This window comes from Saccopteryx bilineata, chromosome 2, assembly GCF_036850765.1.
Source record: "Saccopteryx bilineata isolate mSacBil1 chromosome 2, mSacBil1_pri_phased_curated, whole genome shotgun sequence".
Classification (NCBI taxonomy): Eukaryota; Metazoa; Chordata; class Mammalia; order Chiroptera; family Emballonuridae; genus Saccopteryx; species Saccopteryx bilineata.
Genome location: NC_089491.1, coordinates 14,632,235 through 14,654,924, shown reverse-complemented (window position 1 = coordinate 14,654,924; position 22,690 = coordinate 14,632,235). Strand labels below are relative to the sequence as shown.

At 49.4% G+C, this 22,690-nt stretch overlaps 1 protein-coding gene across 8 annotated transcripts in view; it reads right to left on the bottom strand.

Annotated features, from left to right (window-relative positions):
- The window catches only part of TRAF1 (TNF receptor associated factor 1), a 34,641-nt gene extending 11,951 nt beyond the window's left edge, over positions 1-22,690 (bottom strand). The window contains exons 1-4 of one of the 8 annotated variants that reach the window (XM_066256354.1): positions 15,505-15,697; positions 13,472-13,550; positions 12,334-13,089; positions 10,051-10,135 (exon numbers count right to left, since the gene is read on the bottom strand). In XM_066256354.1, coding sequence (XP_066112451.1) covers positions 10,051-10,135; positions 12,334-12,473 — 225 coding nt within the window. In that variant the 5' untranslated portion in view covers positions 12,474-13,089; positions 13,472-13,550; positions 15,505-15,697. Of the gene's footprint in view, positions 1-10,050; positions 10,136-12,333; positions 13,090-13,471; positions 13,551-13,921; positions 14,742-15,302; positions 15,454-15,504; positions 15,698-15,777; positions 15,864-22,557 lie in introns of those variants that run through there. The other 7 variants (XM_066256355.1, XM_066256357.1, XM_066256361.1 and 4 more) reach the window with 7 other exon arrangements.

Sequence of the window (22,690 nt, the reverse complement as noted above, 5' to 3'; positions counted from 1 at the left end):
AGCGGTAGAGCGTCGGCCTAGCGTGCGGAGGACCCGGGTTCGATTCCCGGCCAGGGCACACAGGAGAAGCGCCCATTTGCTTCTCCACCCCTCCGCCGTGCTTTCCTCTCTGTCTCTCTCTTCCCCTCCCGCAGCCAAGGCTCCATTGGAGCAGAGATGGCCCGGGCGCTGGGCATGGCTCTGTGGCCTCTGCCTCAGGCGCTAGAGTGGCTCTGGTCGCAATATGGCGACGCCCAGGATGGGCAGAGCATCGCTCCCTGGTGGGCAGAGCACCGCCCCTGGTGGGCGTGCCGGGTGGATCCCGGTCGGGCACATGCGGGAGTCTGTCTGACTGTCTCTCCCTGTTTCCAGCTTCAGAAAAATGAAAAAAAAAAAAACAAAACAAAAAGAAAAAGAATGAAATATCACAGTGAAAATGTATAATCAGAGATCAAGTCACATGCATCCAAGAGACAATTATTTTAAAAAGAAAGAAATTAATAAATATTCAAATAAAGACTACAGAAGGGATAAAAATTATTTACAGACTATATTAGAATAGAATAAATAAGATCAAAGTAGGAAATTGATAATTTATAAACATTTAAGAAATAAACATAATTCATGAGTAAATAAAAAAAAATCACAGTGAAATACCATTATCCACTCACTAGATGGGTGAGATGAAAAAAGAATACTAATACCAAGTCTGGGGGAGGATAAAGAGGAACTGAAACATATGCATGTTGCTAGTGGGAATGAAAAATGGCACGGCTACTTTGGGGGGAAAATCTATGGAAGTGTCTCATAAAGTTAAATCAGACTTACAAAAAGCAACTTACTTATCAACCATGCTAATAAAGTTATCATACAAGCCACATTCCCCTCCTAGAAATTTAGCCAAGAGAAACGGAAACATAAGCTCATGTGTGTATGTGAATGTTCATGGCAGCTGTATTCATAATAGCACCAAACTGGAAGTGAGCCAAATACCCATCATCTGGTGAATGGATGGTGTGGGTTTCCCCCTAGAGCTACTCAGCAATCAGAGGGACTAAAAGACCATTTGCAATAGCAAGGAGGACCCTCAAAAACACTATGCTAAACAAAGGAAGTCAAACACAAAAGACTACATACTATGATTCTACTCTTAATGAGATTCTAGAAAAGGCAAAACTACAGTGACAGAAAGTGTATCAGTGGCTGCCTGGGGCTGTAGCTGGCGGAACTGATTAACCAAGGGCACAGGAGGCTTTCTTTGGTGCAGAAAAGAAACATTCACCGTCTTGACTGTAGTAGTCACACAATTGTATACATTAACTGGCATTCATCAAACTGTACACTTAAAATGAGTAAATTTTATTGCATATAAATAATATCTTGATTTTCAAATAGATCTGTTGTTGTTTTTAAAAAAATAATAATCAATGGGGCCAAATGGAGACTTGGATTAAAAAAAAGGGGAGGGGGAAGGACCCAGGTCTTTTGGGCTGAGCAAATACAAAGCTACATTAGTTACTATTCTTTAAAAGTAAAATACCCGAGAACCGTGGGCTTAATGAGTATGGTTGGCTTAGGACACAAAACACAGCCCAGCAAAGGGCCGCCCCCCTTCGCCTTGCTACCCTGGGGTTCAAGCACACGATGTTCCTAACAAAGAATAGAAAACAGATGTTTTATTGGGGGTGGGGGTAGGGGTAGGGGCAGCCTTGGCAGGGAGACCATGCTGGCTTTGAGAACTGTGCAGTGACTCAGCCTCTCCCTGCAGGTAGCCTCCTGACCTGTGGGAACGACGGAGGGACTGATGCTTGTCATGGACCTAGTTCCTGGTGAATGGACTAGGCTAGAGGAACCTCTCAGGTCCTAAAGCTCCTGCCAAGTCCATGATTCGAATCTTCTGTGGTTCTAAGCTGGAAGTGAGAGTCATAAGAGGAATAAAAAGGTGGCAGAGGAAAACAGCAGAATTCCAGAAACACCATGCAGCTGGAGAGGCATGTGTTCTTTCAGCCAAAAGGTGTTGTGTAGTGTAATGAAAAGTCCGGCCCACGGTTGATGTAGGAGTCGTCCTTGTTATGATGTATGGATGGACATGGGCTGTGACCAGCCTCCAACGGCTATCAGGGGATGGGCAGGGGTGACTTGAGAGGCCTTCAGAGGCTTCAGTAGCCAGCAGTCTGCCCACAGGTCCATCAGGAGTTAATCAGTCACTCACTCCTTAAGAGTGCTATAGGAATTAAAGGGGTAGGCTCTTAAGCCAACATGTCAGGGTGCAAAGTCCATTTCGGTCACATCACGTGCTAGCCGTGTGGCCATGGGGGAGTATTAATCTTTGCAAAATGGGGATAATAATAGTATCCTCCTTTATAAAGTTATTGTGAGGATTAAATGAGATCATACATGTAAATTCTGGTCTTAGTTATATATTGCCACAAACTTAATGGCCTAAACCCTTGGTCAGCAAACTGTGGCTCATGAGCCACATATGGCTCTTTGACGCCTTGAGTGTGGCTCTTCCACAAAATACCACATGCGGGCGCTACCTCAATAAGGAATGTACCTACCTATATAGTTTAAAAATTTTGGCTCTCAAAGAAATTTCAACCGTTGTACTGTTGATACTTGGCTCTGCTGACTAATGAGTTTGCTGACCACTGGATAGTTCTGAAGATCAAACAGCAAGGTTCTGGCAGGATTGTGTTCCTGCTGGGGGCTCTAGGGGAGAATCCGTTTCCTAATTTTTTTCCAGCTTCTAGAACTTGCCTGCATTCCTTGGCTCATGGCCCCTTACTCCATCTTCAAAGCCAGCAGTAGAACATCTTCCAGGCCCTCTCTGACTGTCTCTAGTCTCACTCTAATGGAGATCTTTGTGATTATACTGGACCCACCAACATAATCTCTCCATCTCAGGACCCTTAATTTAATCACATCTGTGTACAATAAGTCACTTTTGGTATTGTTATGGGCTAAGTTATACCCCCTAAAATTCATGTGTTGAAGTCCTAATCCTCAGAACATAAGTACATTCAGAAATACAGTCTTTAAAAAGGTGATTAAGTTAAAGTTAGTAGTATGGGCCCCAATTGATATGACTGGTGTCCTAATAAGAACAGAAGATTTGGGGCCCTGGCTGGTTGGATCAGTGGTAGAGCATCAGCCCAGCGTGTGGATGTCCCAGGTTCGATTCCCAGTCAGGGCACACAGGAGAAGTGCCCATCTGCTTCTCCAGTTCTCCCCCTCTTGCTTTTCTCTCTCCCTCTCGCTTTTCTCTCTCTCTCTCTCTCTCTCTCTCTCTCTCTCTCTCTCTCTCTCCCCCCCCCCCCACTCCCCCTCCTGCAGCCATGGCTCAGTTGAAGTAAGCTGGCCCTGGGTGCTGAGGATGGCTCCATGGCCTCGACCTCGGACCAGGGAGGCCGAGAAGAGCTCGGTTGCTGAGCAACACCCACGATGGACAGAGCATTGCCCCCTAGTGGGCTTGCCAGGTGGGTCTTGGTCAGGGTAAATGTAGGAGTCTGTTGCTGCCTCCCCTCTTCTCACTAAACTGAAAAAAAAAAAAAAAGAACAGAAAATTTGGACACAGATGTACAAAGGAGGACAATGTAAAGATACAGGAAAAAGATGGCATCAGTATCTACAAGCCAAGGTGAGAGGCCTCAGAAGAAACCAATCCTGTCTTGAATTTCTTGCCTCCATATCTGGGAGAAAATCAAGTTCTGTTGTTCAGGGTTCCCAGTGTGAGGTACCTTCTTATAGCAGCCCAAACAGACTAATACGGCCACTTAAGGCAACATATTTGTAGGGATTAACATGTGGACATCTCTGGGGAACATCATTCTGCCTAATATGATACTCAATAAATGTTAGCCATTATTATCAGTAGCAGCACGCCCTTAGCATATGTTTTCTCCCTCTAGTGGTTGTCATATACATGCATCTCATTTAATCCTCACATCTCAAACTTCAATAACTAATTCTATAAAACACCATTCTGCCATTGGATTTCCTTGGGGAGGTGAGGAACACCCCTAACTGTATCTGTATTTACACAGGACCCAAGCACTCTCGGATGCTATCACAGGATCCCTGTCATCATAGCTGAGGCAGGCAGGGTAGGACGACCTTCACCATAGCACAGAGGGGAAATGGGTGACTGGCTTGCTCAGGGTCACACCAGGTTTGCACACTTGTGTAGGTGACTGAATTTGGGTCTTTGGTCCCATAGTCATGAGATCTCAGAGGGCTTGCTGCTTTCTCGGCACCTGAGTGAGCGCCGCCCATCAGAGGTAGTGGTCCCGTGAGGAAGGTCGGGACTTGGTTCTGCTTCTCCTGTGTAGGTGGAGGAGCCAAAGCTCAGCGATGGGCAGTGACCTGTGGGAGGCGATGCAAGTTTGGGGCGAAGGTGAGGTGTGTCTAGGGTCCTTCCTGCACACCAGGGAGTCCTTACCTTGACCAAAGGACCCTCACCCGAAGTCTGAGGACTTGAGGGGACAGAAAAGGAAATCTAGCTGGGATTGCAAAGGAAGCCTGGGGCATCTGTCCCAGCCCAAGCCTGGTGGACGTCTGGTGCCCCAAGCAGCCCCTGTGAGTGGCCTCCTGCTTCAAACTGCTAAAAATAAAATTGGCAGTGGAATTTCTTCTGAGGAGGAAGCAGAGACAGAGAAAACAAAATCCCAGCCCTGAGGGAACACTTGTCCTTCTGTCTGTGTCCGGGAAGGCTGGGGGTATGTGGTGTTCCAAGTCATCCTGCGTACCCAGGCCTTTTGTGACAGGGTCAGCAGAGGGTTCCACTGAGAGGTCCCCACTTAGGGATCTGCAGGCCTCCAATAATGTGAGCATTAAGAGGGTGCCAGGAATGTGAGAGCTGTCTCTGCAAAGCTACTGCACAGAACAGGGGGTCTGCGGCGGGCCAGGCACGGCCGCTCCGCTGCGCTGGGCACAGACTCCCTGAGGGCTTGCATGACTGCAGGGACTGTTTTGGCTCAGCTTTCAGCTGGTGTTGAGGGAGACAGACCCAGTGACAGGGCAGACAGACCCAGTCACTTTGTGCTCACCAGTTCCTGCCCTCCTCTGTGCCTGGGCCAGCTTCCTCCATGGCAATCTCTGCTCAGCTCAACTGCCACCTCTTCTAGGAAGCCCTGCCTGATTTTCCCCGTTGAAAACAGTCCTGCCCATTCCTGTTTTTCCATAGCACTTGGTGGATTCCAGCACTTGAGGCCCACTGTGGTATTTAAACCTGCATAAAACATTTGGTGTGATCTGCCATTTAGAGGCGGCAGAGAAGAAGCCACCAGCCTGGGAAGCAGGAGTCAGAGCCCGGCTTTGCCTCCCTATTGCAATATGACCTTGGTCCCGGCACACCTCCTCACTGAGCCTTGATGTATCAGCCAGCAGCGAAACAGGGCTATCCCTACTGCCACAGGACATCACAGGATTACTGAGGTCACAGGTGAACCATCAGGGTTAGAAGTGTATGGGTTCAGGAGTGCATGTCTAGGCACCACACTTTAAAGGACACACATGCACAGCCCTGGCCAGTTGGCTCAATGGTAGAGTGTCAGCCTGGCGTGTGGAAGTCCCGGGTTCAATTCCCAGTCAGGGCACACAGGAGAAGCGCCCATCTGCTTCTTCACCCCCCCACCCCGTCTCTCTCTTCTTCTCCCCCAGCCAAGGCTCCGATGGAGCAAACTTGGCCCGGGTGCTGAGGATGGCTCCATGGCCTCCACCTCAGGCGCTAGAATGGCTCTGGTTGCAACAGAGCAATGCCCCACATGGGCAGAACACACACACACACACACACACACACACGGACACATACACACACGCACAGAGACTAAGGGCAGACTCAAGAGGGATGTGGTCAGCATCTTCCCACGTATGCAGGACCACTTCAGAGGCCAGGTGGCTAATTTGCCTTGTGTGGCCTGAAGAGAGACAGACTTCAGCTTAGTACAAAGAGGAAGATGGTACAAGAGTCAGAGCCCCCATGCCAGAAGTGGTCACTTCATGGAGAATGAGCACCCCATCATTGGAAGGACATACAGCCACCTGGCAGGAATCCAGTACAGAATGGAAACAGATAGCCTGACTCCTGTCATTTTCTAGTCAAGAACCTGTAAGCCAGTGACAACAGGAGCTAGCTTGCTTTTGACCTTGAGTGGTCTCAGAGGGAAGAGAGTAAGAGAAACAATTCCATTCACATGGTCACAGGCAGTGAGAACTGAACATTATTTCCATCCACCGGTTGTCTCCTATTCATTGCCGTTTCTACAGGAAGGTCATTCCAGGCAAGAACAAGGTCTCTAACTAGGCCAATAGTAATCCTTTAATATCTGCTTCTTAAATTACCAAATGGGTCCGTGGCTGTGAGCACTCCTGAGAGAGATATTAATCCACTGAAGTCAGAGGATGAGGACAAACTGATAAGCACATGTCAGGGAAAGTGTCTGTGAGGCTGGTGCGCAGGCTTGGGTCAGCCGGGCTCCGGCCCAGCCCTCCCACGCACCTCCACTCCCCAGGTTTCCCCAGAAGCACAAACTTCGAAACTCCATACATGCAAAGTGTTGACTTGTAATCAGATGCTCTCCTTTGGTCAAAAGCCCCCCCAAAGTTCCCATCAGGGTCAGGAGGAGTCCCTGGTGTTTCCTCTGTGTGGCTTTGTGCGGGAGTCAAACCACTGGCTCACTGCCTGCCCAGCCTTCCACTGGGGGTGCAATGATGACCCCTTCAGGCAGGGGAAGTGGGGGTGGGAGGAAGACCCATGTTGCTCGGAGGTCTGCCTGCCCCCAAATGTAGGCAGCACCCCCTCCCACCCTGCAGCCTGTTACAGTTCCTGTAATTCCACCACTAGAGTCACTTTTAGTTTAAGGCAGTAGGTTTTAAACTGTGCCCTGCTGGGCCCCCTAGGAATCCCCAAAGTCCCTCAGAGGCTGGGGCAGCTGGAGTAACTAAGAGGATGGAGTTCCAGACTCCCCTTTAATCAAAGCACTTCCACTGTCATCTGATTTCATGTTAACAAAGATGAAACAACTTAAAGCCATTGGATGGAGATAGTAATGTATCTCTTCTCTACATTCTCTAAGAGTTATACAATGAATGTGTCTGAATTTGGTTAAGAGGTGAGGGTAAAACAAGTTAAAAACCAATAGTCTTGGGCCCTGGCTGGTTTGCTCAGTAGTAGAGAGTCGACTTGGCATGTGGAAGTCTCGGGTTTGATTCCTGGTCAGGATAGGTACACAGGACTAGTGACCATCTGCTTCTCTACCCGTTTTCTCTCTCTCTCTTCCCCTCCAGCAGCCATGGCTTGATTGGTTCGAGCATGTTGACCCCAGGCACTGAGCATGGCTCCATGGAGGCTCCACCTGAAGAGCTAAAAATAGCTTGGTTGGAAGCATCGGCCAGATGGGCAGAGCGTGGCCCCAGATGGGGTTCGCCAGGTGGATCCCAGTCGGGGCTCATGCAGGAGTCTCTCTGTCTCCCCTTCTCTCACTTAAATTAAACAAACAAACAAACAAACAAACAAACAAACAGTCCTGGAGGCTTCAAGCAGGCAGGGCCCTCAGAAAGCATCCGGCCTGTGCCTTCCCATGTGCAGGTGAATCACGGCAGCCCCTAGAGCAGGGGTCCCCAAACTTTTTACACAGGGGGCCAGTTCACTGTCCCTCAGACCATTGGAGGGCCAGACTATAAAAAAAACTATGAACAAATTCCTATGCACACTGCACATATCTTATTTTAAAGTAAAAAAACAAAAGGGGAACAAATACAATATTTAAAATAAAGAACAAGTAAATTTAAATCAACAAACTGACCAGTATTTCAATAGGAACTATGCTCCTCTTACTGACCACCAATGAAAGAGGTACCCTTCCAGAAGGGCGGCGGGGCCGGATAAATGGCCTAAGGGGGCCGCATGTGGCCCGTGGGCCGTAGTTTGGGGACCCCTGCCCTAGAGAGTTGTGGGTCTACTCATGGCTCCCATGGTTAGTGTGTTAAGATGCCCAAGCAGGGAGCCTTGGGAAGTTATTTTATGAATCTGTTTAACTTATTAGCTCTCAGCATGTTGTGGACTGTAAAGTTCTGGGGAAAAGCGTTGGATCCTTGCTATGATTCCCTTGAGGGCCTGCGGGGAAGGGGCTGCTAAGAATGGGATGGGAGAGCCCTGGCCGGTTGGCTCAGCGGTAGAGCGTCGGCCTAGCGTGCGGAGGACCCGGGTTCAAATCCCGACCAGGGCACACAGGAGAAGCGCCCATTTGCTTCTCCACCCCTCCGCCGCGCCTTCCTCTCTGTCTCTCTCTTCCCCTCCCGCAGCCAAGGCTCCATTGGAGCAAAGATGGCCCGGGTGCTGGGGATGGCTCTGTGGCCTCTGCCTCAGGCGCTAGAGTGGCTCTGGTCGCAAGATGGCGACGCCCAGGATGGGCAGAGTATCGCCCCCTGGTGGGCGTGCCGGGTGGATCCTGGTCGGGCGCATGCGGGAGTCTGTCTGACTGTCTCTCCCTGTTTCCAGCTTCAGAAAAATGCAAAAAAAAAAAAAAAAAAAGAATGGGATGGGAGAGCCCTCAACACCAGCTCTGGGTGGGGCAGGAAATCCTCCCAGCTCTCTGAATAGGGGGCCAGACAGGAGAAGGGAGGGTAGGTGTGGAGACTTGCATGTGTCAGGTTCAGTGCAGGTGGGAGGGAGAGCTGCCCTGCCAGCCACTAACTGGTCCTTTGACATCACGGGTCCTGGAAAGGCCGCGTGAGCAAACGCAGCCTCTTCATTGTACAGATGCAGAGACCGGCACCGGAGTCGTCCTGCACACACTGAGTCACACAGAACCAACCCTGAACATCAGGCCCCGACCCCTGGGCCCTGGCGTGAGGCAAGGGGGGAGCTCTGGCGGAAAGGAGCCGGCTGCCTCAGAGGGAGGACAGGGAGGATGGCTGAGCGGTGAGGCCCTGGTCACCAGGCAGCTCCACACGGAGACCCCCAGTGGGGGTCAGGCCCCCATGTCTAAGACAAGGGGTTTAGATTTGGAGCAGCAGTTCCTACATTCTGATAGCTTTAGGTTCATGGATCAATTCAAGTTCTTTTTTTTAAGTGGTATATTAACATAAAGATTGCCATCTTTTTATTTTCCCAAAGCTTTACCAAAAATGCCATCACTTACTATCACTATCATTCCATTTATATAAAGACATGTACAGGAAGAACACGATCTCGAGTAAAGGTTGATTCTATAAATGGGAAGAATTAAGTTTTATAAAAAGTGCACTATAATTTTCTTATTTTTATCATTTTTTCAGGAACTGGTGGGAATAGATCAGCTCTGGTCAGCATGTGGGAACCTCTGGGCTGGACAGAGGACCTGTGAGGGCCCTTCTGACCCAGAGAAGGGCTGGGGTTCTAAACTGTGGGTCTGAGAATGTCTCCTTAGCCCCTCACACTTCCAAAGCCATCTCCTACTCCTAGGAGCTTGGCTGAGCCTCAGAGGGGAGCTGAGAATGACCTCTTCTTGTCTGAGAGCCATCAGGGGCAGGAAGAACTGTCGACCAAGAGCTGCCACTTTTTCTGTAAAGGGCCAGAGAGGAAATATTTTGGGCCTTGAAGCCCATGTTACAACGAGTCCACTCTTGTAGGGCGAAAGCAGCCACAAACACTTCATACATGAGTAGGTGTGGCTGAGTGCCAATAAAACTTTATTCATGGACATGGAGGTCCGAATTTCAGGTAATTTTTGTGCATCACAAAATATCATTCTTCTTTTGATTTTTTCCTTAACTATGTAAAACACAGAAACCATTCTTAGCTCCTGGGCTGTATAAAAACAGGTGGCATGCTGGATTTGGCCTGCAGGCCCCTGGTCTAGACTGTTGTCCTCACCCCGAATCTGTCACCGATCAAACAGGTGGCTTTGGGCAAGTCGCTTCACCAATGCGCTGTCAGGCCCCTCACTGTTTACAAACCAAATTCAGTCTAGACTCGAGACAAAGAGGGAGGTGCCTGCCAGGGTCTGTGCGAACAGCTGTCTGTTTGGCCTCAACCTTGACAAGTGGAGAAAAATGGACTAATACCCTTTCCTGGCTGTGCCAACATACCTTCTCCTGAGACATGAGGCTTCCTGGGCTTACAGACTGGGGGTCATCTCCTCTGCATTTGAGACACGTCCGAACCTCACCGCTCCTAGAGACACATGAGCAAATCGGGCTGAGTGAGGCATTTATAGATCCCTGGTACCAACCTCTGTCCCAATAGCTCCAAAAGTCTAGGCCTTGCCCAGCGTGGTGCTTGATACATCGGTGAGCATGCAGGTCCACAGTCCCGGACCCATCACTCCCGAGCCTCAAAGGCAACGGGCATCCAATGTCTCCCTGAAGTTTGCAGGCAGCTTCTCTGGCAGCCAAACCTGACCCCAAGTGACTGGAGGCGACTATGGCCCTCATCCCATTTAGTGTGAACAGTTATGTTTCACTAGAGAAATATTAATAGGCTTGGTGATGACTGCTGCCTGAATCCCCACTGGAAGAATTACGTAGTAATGTAATAACTTGCTTTAATGCAATCTGAAAAAATTCTGAATTCCAAAATACATCTGAGCCAGAGGTTCAGATAAAGGTGTGTAGATGTGTGGCTATATTTGTTTCTCTCAGCTTCCTCTATCTGGTTTTGGTCTGTTTTAGGGATTATACCGTGTTCTCCCATGTATAAGACACACCATTTTTCGAAAAATTTGGGGTCTAAAAATTGGGTGCGTCTTATACAGTGCTTGTAGAAGTGTGGCATTTCAAATGCCATAGATGAAACTGCGGACGAGGCAATATATGAAAACAGTGATTTGTCATCAGACACAGATGAGGACAAGCTAATGGATGGGAGTTTTGACTGTGATGAGGAGTTGTATGAATTTCATGATGAATAAAACTTGAGTTCAATAACTTTATGTAATACATTTTTTCCCCCAAATTTTGGGCCCCAAAATTAAAGTGTGTCTTATACATGGGGGAATATGGTAGATGACTGTGGCCAATTAGAACAAGAAGGGGCCTCGGAGAACATCTAGCCTGAGGTTCTTCACCAGGAGTGAGTGTCAGACTCCGACCGGGTGTCACATGAGCTGATGGACTTTTACAAAGCTCCCAAATGATTCGGACCCACAGTGAGAGCCACTAGTCAGGCCCCAAACATGAGGCCTCGGAGGACAGGTAGATTAGGCCAACAGAAAACAGAGTCAAGATCAGAGCTGGGCAGAGCTCCTCACACCTCAAGCCCAGGTCGCGGCAACAGCCAGTCAGCTCCTTCCCCACCTCTGCCACGTTCTGGAAGAATGGGGAGAGAAGCCCGGCACCAAAGCCTGAGATGAACCCAGGACACCCAGCTGGACGGTAAAACCAGTCACGCTTTGACCACCCCACTCCCACAGCCTGGCCTTTCTGTGGCCACAACTTCTCCCCACCCCTGCGTCAAAGCATTTGAACTTTTCAAACTGGCCTGATTCAGTTTTCCCACCTTCATAAGCTGTAAAGCCCCAAGTAAAGGTCGTACTGGGGGCGTACAGCAGTTAAAGAGCACATTTCCAGAAAACCGATCTGGGACAGACTGACGTAATCTCACCATGAGGCCTCACTGTCCTCATCTGTAAAAGGGCATAATAATAGTATTTGCCTTTCCAAGGCTCGTCTGAAGACCCAAGGAAAGAGGCATAAAGTAGGCTCAGACTAACTGCTTAAAGTGGGATGCTAATGATCGCACTGATGTCACACCTTATATATATGTAAAACACATATTTACATAAATATATTGACATATATACATATTCAACAATATACACATATCTAAATATATCTATAAATACATACATATAGAAATACAGATATCTTTGTTCCCTTTAAAAGTGTTCTCAGCAAACAGTACAAGGTGATGGGAGAAACTGTTGAGGGAGATCTATTTGTATAGCAGTTCAGCATTTACTATGAAAGTTTATCTTCATTATTACAAAAGCTTTTTGGAATATTACCGATTGTGCCTCTTAGTCCTGGAGGTAGAAAATACCTTTACAGGCATTTTACAGACAAGGAAGCCAAGGCTTTGAGGTGAAGCAATTTGCACCCAGCATCACAGTAAGTAAGGAGCCCCGCTGGGCCTAAGGCTCTCTCCCACCCTGGACAGCCTTCTGCGGTGGCAGCTGACATCTGTCTGTGGTTACTTCTTCCACCAATAGTCAGATGGGGCAGCTTCAGGGGCTGCAAGGAATGGGTGTGGAAACAGGCCTAGGGAGGTGAAGTTACCTGCCCAAAGCCACTGGTTCCTCTCACCCGTGTTTCCCATCAAGGGTCCCTCCCTGGCTCCTTCTTCCCACCCACTTTGCTCCTCTGACCCCTCACCTCAAGTTCTCAGAGAGACAGGCGGTGCAGACGAGGGCCCTGGGCTCTGATGGGTCCTGGCAGACGGTGGGGGGGCAGCCAAAGGGAAACTCGTTCTCATCAGGGGCTGGGCGGGGGCTGCTGGCTGACCCAGAGGCCATCCCACGGTCCCGGGCTGGCCAGGGGTCCTGACTAAGCTCCTCTGGGGAGGGGACCAGCCCAGTGGAGTCTGTGTTGAGAGAAGAGGTGAGTTCTGGTGTGGGCCACCCTCTCTGGTGAGCAGGAGTCTGAAGACTTTATCTTCTCGCTGACTTGTGGGGTTCAACGTCACAGCTGAGTCACAGCAGGGATGGGGCAGGAATTACCCTTTGTGGTAAAAAAAAATCCCCTGGATGCTGACTGAAGGCTCTAGGAGTGTCCAGTCACTCTTTAGAATGACAGAGAGCAACAGAATGAGTCAGAGAGAAAAAACAACCATGTCACAGACTTGCAGGAACCACAGAGATACCCTGTTGGAGAACCTCAGGCTGCCGCCGGCTTCCTCCAACCTCTTCCCCAGGGGACAGCAGCAGAGAGAGCCACAGCCATTGACCCGTCTGTATTCCCTGGGACCTCTGAGCAGCCTGGAATTCTCGGTGTGGATGCTCACTGCCCTGCTGGAAATCCTTAGGGTCCCGGTGGCAGGTCCAAAAATGTAAGTTCCAGGCACTTGAGCTCTGCCCTGTCCAGTGTCTCGGGAACAAGTTACTTCCTCCCAGTGAGTCTCGATTACCCCATCTGTAAAAAAAGGAGTTGCAAAAGGTAGTCTCCAAGGGTCCTCTGGATTCTAAGATTCTGGGACCTTAGGTCCAAGGCAAGCAGAAGTACCAGAAGGCCTCTGATGACCCTGACTGTGGCACTCCTCATCAGTCACGATTACAACACAGGGCCCTCTCCTCTTCTCAGGCCCAAGGCCTCGGAACCATACACAGCTCAGGGTGCTCCTCAGGGCCCCACTCAGGAAGTCATAGGTGGCCACATACCCGGGTTAGGCACCACCACTTCCCGGCCCTGAGGAGAACAAAGTTCTAAATAAAGACAAGGCCACAGGGAGTTGGTCTCAGCGGCCAAGCGGGACACGCATCTACTGTGGGCAGGGCAACATTTTCTTTCTTATTACCTAAAGCAGCCTGCTGGGAATTCTCCAACCACATATAGGCACAGAGAAGCAAGATGCCTGGGCCAAGGTCACACAGCTCCTGGTGGTAGAGCAAGATTTGCATCAGGTCTGTGGGACTCCAAGCTTTGTGTTTCTTCACACATACCAGAGAGATGAAAGCAATGTCCAGTGGGGAGCCGACAGAGCCAAGGTGGAGGCCGGAGCATCCAGCCTCTGTTTTCACCTCTCAAATGGAAAAGATGAGTCCTTCACATCTTTCTATCCTGCTGGGCTGCTAGTAGGGGTTTTGCAAACTATTACAGTGGTTTCAAATCATGGGTTTTGAGGTCTGACAAATCTGAACTTAGATCTTAAGACCACCATTTACTAGCTGTGTGTCCTCGGACAAGGTCTGTAACTTCTGAACCTCACTTTCTGAATCTGTAAAATGGGGATGATAATAATACCTACCTCACCTGGCTGTTGTGACTAAATGAGATCATAGGTGAAAGTGTGGCATGATGTATGGTCCAACTGGGGTGCTCAGAAGGCTTTGACATTGTATTCCAATGATGGCCACAGACCTCCCAGCTCAAGACCAGGGGGAAGGATTAAAATGGTAAATGATGCTTATATATGGTGTTTTCACACTTACCAACTTTATTTGAGCCTCACAAGTGGGCAAGGAAGGTCAGTTGTTGCCCTCTGACCAAAGATAAATTCAACTGCCCACCTTCCCTGGAGAAAAACTGGGGCTACCAGGAGCTGCTGGGAAAGAGGGAATGGTACCCTCGCACTGCAGTGTAAATCAGGACCTCCACCCCCCACCACACACACATACCCCGGGACAGCCCTGGCCTAGCCCTCAGCAACTGACCTTGAGGCCTACTACAGACAAGACTTTCAGAAAGGCCTTCCCTTAACTGCTACCCCAAACCTGCAAACTTCCCCGCACCCCCACCTGTTTCCTCCTTCCCTTGGCCTGACAGAGACAGACACCCAAGAGTACTCTTCCCATCCAAGTTCTGGGTCCCTTTCTGCTAAGTTCCTTTTCTCTCCCCTTTGTCTTCAATGCCTCCCTCTCTACCAGCTCCTTCCTGGCAACATTATAATATGCCCTAGCTGCTCTAATAATAGTAGTGAAAAATAGTTAAGTGCTACTTTTCAGTGCTGTGTTAAATATTTTAACAGGCACCATCTCATCTAATCTTCACACGAAGCCTATGAGGTAGCTATTGTCATCTATCTCCATTTTACAGATGAAGACACAGAGGTTCCTGACTTGCCCAAGGTCTCAAACTCGGGGCCCGGGGGCCGTATGCGGCCCGCCCACCAATTTTGTGCGGCCTGCAGACTGGCCCGCAGACTAATCCACGAAGTTTGATTAGTCTGCGGGCCGCACAAAATTGGTGGGCGGGCCGCGAGTTTGAGACCCCTGGGTAGGGGCTCCAGCCCCCTGAGCCTGTGCTCTAGTCACACACGTGCTTTAAAACGCCCTTCACTCTCATCCCAATTTTCTCTCCCGCATCTACACTCTGTCCTCACTTTAACAGAACTTCTAGAAAAGACTGCCCACACAGGTGCTCCACTGCCTCACTCGCATTGTCACGGAACCATCTCCCCAAGGTTCACAGTGTTTAAGTCGCCAAACGCCCCGGGTCCGCCCTAGTTTTCATCCAACCAGCCTTCTGCCAGCACCTGACACGACTCTGGGCCCCTCCTTTAGAATTCTCTTTCCCTCTGAACTTCCAAAGCTCATCGTCAAGGTTCCACCCGCCGGATCCTCACACACTAAGCCTCCCTGCGCCGCGTACCCCCATATTCCCAGCTCTACTTGTCTTTCGGGGCCCACCTGGATGAGACCCCACTTCCCCTTGGAGTCTGCGTAGCCCCCCCCCCCCCAGAACGGGGCTGCGCGCTCTTCTTTGCGATCCCATCGCGTCCTGCAAACCCGGGATGCCTGTGTGTCCCCAGCTCAGCTCGTCCCCCGCAGCCCCCACTCCCCAGGCAGGTGACTGTCGTCTCGCCACCGCCATCTCTCCAGCTGAGCTCACAGCAGAGCAGCGCCCGCGACTATTCAAGGAGGAGCGAACCCTAGGGGTGCCCGACGCCCGCGGGAAGGGCTGGACCAGGGAATCCGGTGGGCTCTGTAGCCGCGGCTCCAGGTCCGGCGCAGCGAGCGGGGAGGCCTGCACTGGGGAGCCCCGCCCGAGCGAGCGGGACCTGGGGCATCCCGAGCGCCGAGCTCGGGGCCAGGGGCGGGGGCCGGTCACCGTCCGCAGTCCCTGGGCGGGGGTGGGGTGAGGGCGGGGTGCAGTGCAACCAACCTCGAGGCCGCCGCCGCAGCCACCGCCTCCCCGCGGTCCCGCGCAAGCTTCCGGTGGGGCCTGGAAGACGTGGCCGCGCGGCGGAAGCCGGGGAGGGTCGGGGAGGGTCGGGGAGGGCCGGGGCGGGTCTGCGCAGCCCGAGCTGGCTCACGAGGCCGCCTCGGGGGCGGGGCGCGCGCTCCCCCAGATGGGGAAACTGAGGCCCGGGGCGGGGTCTGCGGCGTAGCCCGCTCTGTTCACCTGCCCGGGGCTTCCATTCCCTTCCTCCTTGTGCCAGGTTCCTGGCACACACGGAGGACTCAGTAAAGTCTTCGCAGAATAAACGAATCTAGACAGATCTAAGACTTCAGCCCTCCCACCCCCAGTCTCCTGCCTGCCTGACACCCCGCGTAGAGATGGGGTGTGCAGGAGCGGAACCCGAGCCTTGCTCTCTTGGATTTTTGCAAAGAGCCCAACAGAGTGCCAGGCTAGTCCAACCTTATTGGGTTGGGCGCAGTCCTCAAAGAGAAGTTCGTTACAAATAGTTCCAAGGCTGGGTGCTTTCACAAAACTGTTTTAAGGGACCATTTCTGTTTTCAGCTAAACACACAAACAGTCACTTTCCCCCTATTAATTTGTGTGTATCAAGCAAAATAGTTATGGAACTTTGTGTTGGGACAGAATTTTTGTTTACCAACAACCTTTATTTTTGCGAATTTGACCACGGCCCCTTCCTTCGCCATCCGGACCTCTAAATGCCTGTGCAGGTCTGTAGGCTGAGAGAGGAGTGAGGTTACCTACTTTGTTGAGTTTTTTAGTTACTCAGACGCACCCATTAAATTCTCTTGGTGTATTATGGTCCCATTTTTTTGTTTTGACCGGCAACTGGAGTTGGGAATTTTGCTTTAGTTCTTTGGCTGTTTTGTTTGTTTGTTTTTTAACCTGGGATGTATTTAAGCCTCCCACCTGGCGCAGAGCTTCTCCCAGATCCTGTCCCGGAAGCTGACGCTGCACTACAGAGTCTCTCCAGTGAAAGATCCCTGTTCTGGACAAGTCGAGGGTCTCAGGGGCCTCCAAGACAGGTCATTTGTGGGAGGTTGACCAGAGGCGGTCTCTTTAGGGCCTTTCAATTCTAAGAGGGGGAAAAAAAGGATTCGGAGTTTTGAGTCTTTGATTTAAAAATTCACTGATTCCCAGGCCACTCCATGAAGGATCTGGGACCTATAAAAGCCAGCCTCTGGTCCCATTTCTCTCCCACCCACCCCTTCCTCTCCACCCCAAGCCGGTGTAAGTGAACAGACAACCTGACCTCACTCTCTTCATGCGCCACATCCTGTTTTCAGATGAATGAGCTCATTTGGTGGAAATTTACCAAGGGAAATAGTTTAATTTTGGAAAGTACCAAAAACTTATCTGTAGTCACTCAACTTATTTTGGGGGGCTCTTAAAATAGAGGGGGCATCACCGGAGGACCTCTGAGTGCTCAGGGAGCGGCAAGGCTACAGAAATTGAAAGTCAAACCTCACGGGTTGAACCTCAGACTCAGAAAGGAAATGAAACCCTTTGGAGACCACTCATCTCTACAGAGAAGAAAAAAAAATTTTTTTTTTCTAAAAATGAATTTAAAAAGAAAAGTAGTCCATCTGGGTAAGACCTAACACCTAGTGGTCTGAGCCTGGAGCCCTGATTGAGGAACAAGAAAGCAAACCCAGGGCGGTAGGGGTTCAGCAGTCCCTTTCCCATCCGTATCTGATCTGCCTTCGGAGGGGACCCAAAGGCTTCCATTCTCCGGTTTTACCCCAATCCTTTCGCCATTAAGCTCTTGACATCGAAGTTGTCTGCTAGCCTTGTGGCCTTTTGAGCTCCTGGATCCCGCAGGGAGCTACGGACTGAACTGCCCGGAGGACTTGGATATTCAAGTTTTGTGTCATTCTTCACTGAAGATGACCGAGCACCTGTGACTAGCTCCCTCAGTGTCTGACCACCTCCTGGCCTGCCTTATTTCCTAGAAGAGAGATTTTTAACCCCTTTTTAGATGCAGTATAGAAAAATGGTGAGAACTGACTGAGATGCAAGGAATTGTGTCATATTTCTCTCTCTCTGCCCACACCTGAAATCGGTAGTGATATTTGGAGGCTATAGTTATATATTGAAATGAGCACTGGAGTGGGAGTCAGGAGATGTGTGTTCTGTTTTTCCCACTTGCCACTAAACCAATTGTTTGGTGGGTGGGGGTAGGGTTGGAAGATAAATAAATGAAGGCTTAAGTGATAATTCAAAAAATTATAGTCCATAGATTTTTTTAAAAGCAGAAAATGATTGTAAAGATCATAGACTGTTAGGTTTTTCAAATTTTGAATTGGCTGTAGGCCTGTCTCTTTGAATACATACTCTCTTGGCGCCCAAATGTATGAACCAGCTAGAGGTAGAGATGCTTTGTTAAGCTGAGCAGGTGGCCAGGAGTCTGTGTACTGGACTTCTCCCCATCCTGACCTCTGGGCTCCAGGGACACAGTTTGAAAACCACGAGCCTCTAAAATTATTTTAAAAAGAAAATCATGAACCTAATACGATGTGAAAACTGAGATTCTCTCCTGGGCTGTCTCGCCTCTGTCGTACCAGTCTGCTCAGGCTTTTCTCTGACAGCTGCCTTTCCATGGGTTACAGTTCAGAATGCTGGCAGCCAAGGGCACTGGAGGGGGGAGGGATTACGTTGGCCTGGGGAAGGCAGGACCAGATTAGAGCCTACATCTGGAAGGTTGGGTCTGTGGTTATGCTAAAAATACTGACAGTGGCAATAATAGTGACTACCCTTTACTTAACATCAGAGTCTGCTCTGAGCATATCACATGAATTGCTCCATTTACTAAAGTCACCAAGGAGAGTTGAGGAAACTATTTGATGCTGTCCAGATGAGAAAACTCAGGCTTCCAGAGTTCAGTAGCTTTGTCATGACGAAGCAGCCAGTAACCGGCGGAACTGGGCGTGAGAAGGGCAGTCAGTCACTCCAGGCTTTGTGTGTTTTTTTCCACTTGTTTAGACCCAGCTGAGATCTCACCTGGCTCCTTACTGGCAAGCTGTGTGTGGTTTCCCCGCTCTGGGCCTCAGTTTCCTCATTTGTCAGGTGACAAGAATGAAACAGAATCTTCTCCAGATCTCTTGCACACAGTCCAGGCCTGAGGTACAGGTAGGCGAAAGGGCCACCCAACTCCTATCCCAGTCAAAATGCCAGCTCACTCTCCAGCCTCTTAATTCCGGACATTTCTTTTACAAGAGACAGATGCGCCTGACCTGTGGTGGCGCAGTGGATAAAGCGTCGACCTGGAAATGCTGAGGTCGCCGGTTCAAAACCCTGGGCTTGCCTGGTCAAGGCACATATGGGAGTTGATGCTTCCAGCTCCTCCTCACCTTCTCTCTCTGTCTCTCTCTCCTCTTTCTCTCCCTCTCTGTCTCTCTCTCTCTCTCCCTTTCTCTCTCCTCTCTAAAATGAATTAAAAAAAAAAAAAAGAGACAGATGTATATCTTCTTCAGGGGGAGGAGAGAAGCCCAGTCATTGGGACCCACAGGAGGAGAGTTCCCTGAGGGCAGGTTGGGAGAGGAGCAGATTGATAGCCCAATCTAGGGAGGGGTGGGCTCCGTGGAGGGGTGAAAGGGATGGATGTCAGTTGCTGCAGACATTTTCATGGACTGTTGTGAAGGCTTATAGTGTGTTTGGTCATGAGCAAGGCCCCAGGTTCTGGCTGTAAATGAGCCACAGAGGGTGCTTAGTTTTATCACTGCCACATCCCCGATATGAATGAACCAAGTGAGTGGCTCCAGTCAGCTAATGAAAACCATGCTCCTTTTTGTCAACAATCCTTAAAATGTGGAGCCTTGTATGGCTATTACTCCCTCTACTTACAAAAACCAAACGATCCCAATTTTCCCTGTATTCCCTCTTTTCGTTGCCAACGTCATGCTTTGTCCCCGTCACATCCATGGCTTATGTTTAGTAAAAACAATTAGTGAACAGCTTTTCTGTTAGCATCATCTTAATCTCCTCTGATAACTTCCGATTCTGGAAGAAGGAAATTTAAGTAAACAGATGATTACAGGTTATCAGTCATCTAGTAGGTTAGAGGACCAAATGGTACTGGGTTCTTCAACCCAAATTCAACACTTCCCTGTGTTGACTTATACACAGCTAATATTGACAACAAAACACAGAAATACACCAAATGATCTTATAAAGACCATTACCTATTTTTGGAGTTTCTGCTTTGGTGATGATTAAAAATGCCCCTAGTTTCCTCTGTTAATCTCCATCTTGGTTTTTTTTGTTTTTTGTTTTTTTTTGTGAATTTTTTTTTTTTTTCCATTTTTCTGAAGCTGGAAACAGGGAGAGACAGTCAGACAGACTCCCGCATGCGCCCGACCGGGATCCACCCGGCACGCCCACCAGGGGCGATGCTCTGCCCACCAGGGGGCGATGCTCTGCCCATCCTGGGCGTCGCCATGTTGCGACCAGAGCCACTCTAGCACCTGAGGCAGAGGCCACAGAGCCATCCCCAGCGCCCGGGCCATCTTTGCTCCAATGGAGCCTTGGCTGCGGGAGGGGAAGAGAGAGACAGAGAGGAAGGAGAGGGGGAGGGGTGGAGAAGCAGATGGGCACTTCTCCTGTGTGCCCTGGCCGGGAATCGTCCATCTTTGTTTTTATTACACTTATTATAACTGGCAATTTCCATAATGTGCCTGTTTGCAAGTCTTTTTTTCTTTTGCTCCACTAGAATATGTGAATGATATGACTAGAGAAATTAAATGAGGCCCTGGCCAGTTGGCTCAGTGGTAGAGCGTCGGCCTGGCGTGCAGGAGTCCCAGGTTTGATTCCCGGCCAGGGCACACAGGAGAAGCACCCATCTGCTTCTCCACCCCTCCCCCTCTCCTTCCTCTCTGTCTCTCTCTTCCCCTCCCGCAGCCAAGGCTCCATTGGAGCAAAGTTGGCCTGGGCGCTGAGGATGACTCCATGGCCTCTGCCTTAGGTGCTAGAATGGCTCTGGTTGCAACAGAGTGACGCCCCAGATGGGCAGAGCATCGCCCCCTGGTGGGCGTGCCAGGTGGATCCCGGTCAGGCACATGCAAGAGTCTGTCTGACTGCCTCCCTGTTTCCAACTTCAGAAAAATACAAAAAAAAAACCCAAACAGAAATGAAATGAATTAAAGCTGTTAAAGTAAAGCTGTGTCTTAATTCTTCATTATTGTTTTTCCAGGTATAGCTCAGTGCTAGGCACATAGAAGGCATTCAGTAAACGTTTGTTTAAGACATTTTCCATAAGCATTTTTACTTAAGTTAACAATAGTTAATGATTTCACCAGCATCAGAAAACATTCATTAGGTATCTCTGGCCTGGCCTTTTTCAGCGTGTTATTAAGTTAGAAATAACATTCTCATAAAAAGATGAAAAAGGCCTGACTTGCAGTGGCGCAGTGGATAAACTGTCGACCTGGAATGCTGAGGTTGCCTGTTCAAAACCCCAGGCTTGCCTGGTCAAGGCACATGTGAGAAACAATTACTATGAGTTGATGCTTCCCGCTCCCTCCCCCATCTCTCTTTCCTCTCCCTAAAATAAAAAAATAAAATAAAAAAAAGTGAAAAGGTACCTGGGTTGTTTGTAGAAGGGAGTTTCCATGCCTGGTGATTTTCCCTATTCTAACAGATTTCCAGATTTTACAGAAAGAAACAGAGCACCTCTGAAGGTCTTTGAATTGTAGGCTCCAGAACTGTCCTTAGGGTTTTTCTAATTATTTATGGATGGGACTGGCCACTTTGAAAGTGCAATGGGGATTTTAACATACGATGGAGGTGCCGGTGATACTCATGAGGATGGTGACATGAATTACAGTGTGTCCATAAAGTCGTGGTGCACTTAGGACCGGTCACAGGAAAGCAAAAAAAGATGATAGAAATGTGAAATCTGCACCAAAGAAAAGGAAAACTCTCCCAGTTTCATACCTATTCAGTGCAGTTCGATGTGGGCTCATGCACAGATTTTTTAGGGCTCCTTAGGTAGCTAGCCCATATAGCCTCTACAGACTCATCACTGACTGATGGCCTACCAGAACGGGGTTTCTCCACCAAACTGCCGGTTTCCTTCAACTGCATAAGCACCGAGTAATTTTACTGGATAACCCACCGAGTAATTTTATTCCTATGTGGTGGCGCTTCGTAATAAAGATGCTGATATTCACGTTGCACTTTGATCACAGATTCGAGTTTAGCGAGCCACAGAACACACTGAACTTTCCTCTGTACTGTCCACATCTCAACTGGCATGGCTGTGGGCTGCTCCGCTGTATACACGGTGTTATGTCATCATCTGCGCATGCGCTCATGCTGCCACATCATCCTACAGAAACTGGGAGGGTTTTCCTTTTATTTGGTGCAGATTTCACATTTCCATTGTCTTTTGTTGCTTTCCTGTGACCGGTCAAAAGTGCACCATGACTTTACGGACACACTGTATTTCACTAAAAGAAGAAATAGCTGCCAGGCAAATTGCTTGGCAGACAGATCTTTTGATAAGAAAAAATCCTAAGATACCAATAATGAGGAAGGCAAATATCTTTGCGTTCATATTAGTCAACCTACTGTTCTCTTTGCCATCTCTGGCCACCCAAGTGCCCTGTGCTAAGAGATTGATTTAGCCATGTGTCAGATTCCTACTTTCATGGAGTCTGGCCATAATGACTTTCCCAAAGGTGGATACCTTGGGTCTCTGAGGTCCTGTGGTGGACTATGGAGTTATTGTTCTTCCCTCACACTTACCTTTGTGAGGTTGGGTTTCCTGGGCTCTGGGCTGGTGCAGAATGAGAAGAACTCAATCTTCTAGCCCAACAGCAGTAACTCTCTGGCTGAGGAGGGATGCAGCCTAGCGGTCCTCATCTCATTCCATCCCGAG